Source organism: Asparagus officinalis, chromosome 3, assembly GCF_001876935.1.
Source record: "Asparagus officinalis chromosome 3, Aspof.V1, whole genome shotgun sequence".
Taxonomy (NCBI): Eukaryota; Viridiplantae; Streptophyta; class Magnoliopsida; order Asparagales; family Asparagaceae; genus Asparagus; species Asparagus officinalis.
This window is the reverse complement of record NC_033796.1, coordinates 51,925,340-51,931,123: the sequence shown is the minus strand read 5'-3', so window position 1 is coordinate 51,931,123 and position 5,784 is coordinate 51,925,340. Positions and strand designations below refer to the sequence as shown.

Genomic DNA, 5,784 nt, shown 5'->3' with positions numbered 1-5,784 from the left:
TACACATATATATAACTTTTTTTGGTACCATACATTTTAATGACTTCACAAGAGGAAGAATACTTAGCCTGTTTTAAGTAGCTAGACATATATAAACTTATCAGAATTTTGTACATGTGAATTTGATAGTATTTCAATGAGAATGTAATCTTTGGTGTATAAATGAAGGTAAATAGATATCTCAAACATGTTATGTGGATCAAGAGGTATATGATCAATGTGCAGCCCATTTGTTTAAAAGTGTGTAAGTTTTATAAAATATGTATTATGTAATCAAGGACACATTTAAGTAAGTGCATGACACATATCTGAGGAGTTTTCAAGGAAGTGTTGTTGGCCGACGTGGGTGCAACTTTATAATAGAAGTACCTGTACCACATAGTACATCATAAATAACCAATTTAAAAAATGACGGGGAAAACTTGCAAAGAGTTAATAATTGAATGAAACGTATGTCAAAATCGGTCAATGCTGAAGACTGTTGGCTGTATGATGAGAGTAGGAGAGAAAGTAAGGCTTGTATTGGGCTGTTAAAGAGTTATAAATTGAAGAGACCTGTCAAGGTGAGCTATAAGTATGATCTAGTGGTGGAGGATTTGGGAGGGCGAAACTGATGTGATTCCATTGATGGTGGTAGTGATAGAGAATCCAATATTTGTATAGATTAGGGGTAATCAGAGATTAAAGCTAGGCTATGAAACTGAGTTTCTCAAAGCTCACTCTTTTTTTTGGCATGTACGTCATTGTATCTTAACGCTTTTAACAAAATGATGGCTTTAGTTTCTTCTTGTCGACATCCTCTGGTATTAAGATTCTGAATAGATAACTGAAAAGGGGTGCATAAGTTGTTTCTTTTCCACGGAGAGGTGTATCTTGAAAGCCTTGGTGCAGATTGCATAAATGTTTAAGAGGGGGGAATATCTAGCAGCTAGCATTGTTTCATAATAGTGCTGGTGGGAGGAAAACGTAGCCTACTTCAAAAACTTAGTGTAAAGGACTATTGCTAAACTTGTTTTTTTTCCAGGATATGACACAAACACAATGGAGGTTTACGTACAGTAAATAATAATCTTCAAGATTTGTCAATCACTAAACCTTCTTTTATTTGTGAGTTTATTCTGTATTCTACTTAATTTTTATGTGAAATGTCTTAAGTGGTTCTCTTCCCATTTATTCTAGGCTATTTATGTTGAATGTTGTTCTTGGTTTTACTCTTATTAAGTTAATCTCTTAAGGCTTTGAGGTGCTTATGTCCAAGGCTGTTGATGTTGGATTTTATTTGATCACACTCTTATGTCCCATTTTGTTGTTCAAGTTTCTCAGGTCCTCTTCAGGAACGTCATTTACATAATTATGTATTAGAAAAGAAACCATTTGAACAAAAAGTGCCAATTATAGTTCAAACACAAAGAGAGTGCAGTGAAACAGTTCTTCCTCATCCAGATCAGAATATAATTCATGTGAGTTTACTTATATATCCTCTTGGACATTTGGTTCACTTCATTCTGTTATTCAATGTACACATGTGGATTTTACAGGATCCAACAATTTCTAGTTCAAGGAAACCGAAACTAAAGAAGAAAGAAAATGATGTTGTACCAACAGGGCCAGATGCCCCTGACCAGCAAGGTGGGGCGTAAATCATTTTTTCTATTATTCTTTCCTTCATTTTGATTTATTTTGAATATATGTGGTTTTTTGTTCTCAGTCAGTATTGCAAACTTCTGTGATGCTGTGGAAGACTTTTGTGGGAGAGCAGAAATGCCTGATAATCTGGAAGGAGAAGACGAATCATCACTGCCTTTGAATGATATTAAATTGCTTATAAACGAAATAATGTCTGCCCGCACAAAGAAGATTTTACAGTTAATTCCTGTTGATACACTTGTGCGGCTTATAAATGTTCTAGATCATCAGATCCAGTGTGGACAAGGTTTGTCCATTAATGAGAATGAAGATGTAAGTTCATTTAATATTTTCTTCATGTTGCAAAATGCCTTTACTTTCGCTTCAAGTGTTCCTTTCTACTTATATGAAGCCTATTTTCAGTACATATTCAGATTTACCATCACATGCTGTGGAAATTAAGACCTATGACATAGAGCTGGTACTTTACTGTCTCTAATTAGTGGATCAAAGTTATCTCATATTTTTGGTTGCAACTGTTCAAGGTCTACATGTCTTGAGAAGCATTACATAAAGTTTTAGTTGGTCTTGATGCTTTTGAAAAACTTTTATAAAGTTCTTTCAATGTAGACCTAATTTTGTCAATCTTACAGCATAGGCATGAAACGAAACAACAATTTGATCCCTTTTTCTGAGGAAAGGTTTCTTTCAGGCTTATCTTTGATATCAGATAGAAGGTGATTTGTTTGTGATTTTAGTTAGTTGGCATATAGTTTCTCGTTGAGCTAGAAGTTACTGATGTACTTTTTTTTTTGTCTTGTACACTATTTAGCCTTTGCTCAATCAGAACATTGTGTGCATTTTATTGTTTGTTTTTATGCTATCCGTAACCCAACCCAACCCTATCCTTAGCTCCAATCGTATCCCTGATCCCAACCCAACCCCAACCCTAAAACTTGTAGAGGCATATGTACAGATGCAGAGAGGAAGGATGGAATGAGAATAATCGATAAGGTGGGTCAGCCATGGTGGTCTGTTCCCATGCCCTAAATTATGTGGATGAATACGTTTCATCTGCTCATCAACTGTTTTTAAAATGAATATCTTTTCAAAAAGTATAACCAATTGATCAATGTGTAAAAAATTCCCAAATTACACATCTTTTTACTTATTTGGAATCATTTTAGTATATTGAGGGTGGAGAAATAGTAATGGATATTGCGGACTGTCCCCACTGTTCACCATGATCTTGCTGCTCGAACAGTATGTTGAAAACCTCTTCTTGGTAGGAACTTTCTCAAATACAAGAAATCTGACCCACTGTATCACTGTATAACTATTGTAGATCACATTAGTTTTTATGCTTAATCATGTAATCATGTTAACAGTGTCCATCATACATTTTGATGGTTTATCAATGTGTTCAGGAACTTTTTATGGATAGGAATACTTTTACCATGCTAGGATACCGTCGTTCTCTCCCACTGGCTTTTGTTTATTTTGAAAGCTTTATTTGTCCCTAGTAGCAATCAAGTTTTTCCTGCCCTTCTGACTTTGTGTTGGAGTCTACGACTCATACCATACATATTGCCAGCTCTAGGCTTGATCTACATGTCATATAATGTATATGGATACAAAATTGTGTTGTAAGGATCTTCATCGATTATTTGAAGTGTGCAAAATGAACCTCTTTTATAATGTATATGGATATAAATTGTGTTGTAAGGAACTTCATCAATTATTTGAAGTGTGCAAAATGAACCTCTTTTATCTATTATACAATATACAACTAGAGATGATATTTAATGCATGGCTTAGAGGCAATTGAAATGTGCACTTCTCATGTCAGACACATATGGCATGTAGACCAACACACTTCTGCCGTTTGGGTGGTTGGCAATACTTAGGTAGGTAAACGTTTATCTTTTTTCTTAGTGAATAATGACCTTTCTGTATGTACTGCCTGCTTTTTCTCCATCAATCTGGCTGTATATGTGGACATACATGCACACATACAGATCATGGAGGGGTCTGCCTTAATACCAAACTTAATCCTTTGCTAAATGGCCTCTTAATATGTTTGTATATGATACTTTTGATGTATGAATGATTTTCTATCCGCTTTGACTCCAACTCAGTTGGAAATATCCTTTCTGGAATACATGTTTCTCGATTTGTTAAACTTTGTGCGTGTTGCAGCTCGATTTAGATGCTGCGCCAATTGTTTTATGTGCACTGGAGTCAGCTCATGCAGCCCTAGCAGTTATGACACACCAAGATATGCCAAAGCAGATTTATAAAGAAGAAGTATGTATTTGCATGGCAACTTATTTACACGTTTAGATTTTTTTCTTCATATTCCTAATATCTTTAATTCTTTTTATGCGTTTCTTATCACTTGCTAACTTTAGTTCACGATTTTCTATATCAGACTATTGAACGACTTCTTGATTTTGCAAGACATCAGATTATGGAATGCATGGCTGCATTTAATCCACTATCCAGAACTCATAAACCGAGTGAAAATGGTAACTTTGATGGTAAGATTCCCATGACACAAAAGTTTGTTGTCTAGACTATTTACTATCTGTTATGATTGATTAGCTTTAAGGATAGGGGAGGAGTCTCTGTTTGGTTTCAGAATAGACACGCTGTTTTGTTATTTGTGGTTGTTACTTGAATCATGAGAGACATCCCACCAAGAAGGTGCTGTGTTACTGTTGTACACATGTTTCTATTATGATGTCAATTTCCAAAATTTTGTTTCTTTGGCATGAAAATCGCATGTGAAATGGCAGCACATAATACTTATTCCCTCTTTAATGCCCCTGCAAATCATGTATAGAGTTCTCTTCCTATATGATATGAGGACTCACTGGGCATTACGATTATTTTTTCATGACCATGTATTTTGCACTATTTTCATATTTCCTAGATAAAATTGTGTACACATTATAGGTTTGTAAGTAAGTTGGATTTGTTTTTGTTTAGGTGAAGAAGAAGAAGATGATGATGCTGACATCATTAACAGTTCCATGGCCAGAAAAAGGCGCAATATCCGGAGTGTTAACACAAAGAAGCCTGCTTGGAACAAGTGTGTTAACTTTCACATTTTTGCATGATAATAATGTATATGCTTTTGTTGCTACGGTTGTAATAACTCGCAAATTTTAAAGGCATCTTTTGATATTGTGCATTTCTTTGTCACCTCAGGGTTTCTTCGGCTGTTCATTCTGTGGTTCAGAAACTCTGCTCTGTTCTAGGGTTTCTGAAGGATCTTCTCTCAGTGGAACGCTTAACAGATAGTTGTATCCTACAATTAGTGAAAACAAGCTTTTCAACTTTCTTGGTGGATAATATACAGCTTTTACATCTTAAGTCAATCAATTTGATCTGTGGGGTAATATTGCTCAACTCAAGCAGCATGTTTAATACTTCATTTATGCAATATGGACACAATGGAAGTTGAATGACTTTTATGTCCAATTATTTTGCACTTACATGTTACAGGTATTTGCTTCATACCCACAACATAGGAGTTTTCTGATTGATGAAACAGTTCAGCTTCTGCGGAAGTTGCAATTTTCAAAGCGTGCCATTAGAGCTTATCATCTGCCAGATGAGGAACATAAGCAGATTCAGATGGTCACAGCCTTGTTAATTCAACTGGTTCAGTTCAGTGTCAGTGTTCCTGAAGTCATGAAGTCGTCATTAACCTGGAATTCCATTTTAGATGCAGCGATCGATGCAAGTTATCTGACAAAGTCTAATGAAGCTGCTAAAGATGCTTGTTGTCTTTTCTGGACCAGCGTTCTTCAGCGATTTACTAATGCTAAATCCCTTGATGTTTCAGAATGTAAAATAATTCTAGAAAACCTTATGATGGATCTTCTGACAACGTTGAATTTACCAGAATATCCTGCTTCTGCTCTTATTCTTGAGGTGATGATCTTTACCCTTAGTGTATGCAATGATTGACCTTTATTTTTGTTAATGGTTGGACATATGCAGGTCCTTTCTGTGTTACTGCTCCAAAATGCAGGGTTAAAGTCAAAAGACACAGCAGCTCGCTGCATGGCTATTGACCTGCTGGGAACAATTGCTGCTAGATTGAAACGTGATGCTGTAGTTTGCAGTAAGGACAAGTTTTGGATTCTG

The 5,784-nt window shown here is 35.6% G+C and overlaps 1 protein-coding gene across 1 annotated transcript in view; it reads left to right on the top strand.

Moving 5' to 3' along the window:
* The window catches only part of LOC109834113 (nipped-B-like protein), a 37,168-nt gene that overhangs the window by 2,875 nt on the left and 28,509 nt on the right, over window positions 1-5,784 (top strand). The window contains exons 3-11 of the mRNA XM_020402029.1: window positions 1,324-1,460; window positions 1,539-1,629; window positions 1,709-1,959; window positions 3,826-3,933; window positions 4,058-4,166; window positions 4,618-4,720; window positions 4,840-5,026; window positions 5,137-5,568; window positions 5,638-5,784. The exon at window positions 5,638-5,784 is cut by the window's right edge and continues 350 nt beyond it. Of these exons, the coding sequence (XP_020257618.1) occupies window positions 1,324-1,460; window positions 1,539-1,629; window positions 1,709-1,959; window positions 3,826-3,933; window positions 4,058-4,166; window positions 4,618-4,720; window positions 4,840-5,026; window positions 5,137-5,568; window positions 5,638-5,784 (1,565 nt within the window). The remainder of the gene's footprint in view (window positions 1-1,323; window positions 1,461-1,538; window positions 1,630-1,708; window positions 1,960-3,825; window positions 3,934-4,057; window positions 4,167-4,617; window positions 4,721-4,839; window positions 5,027-5,136; window positions 5,569-5,637) is intronic.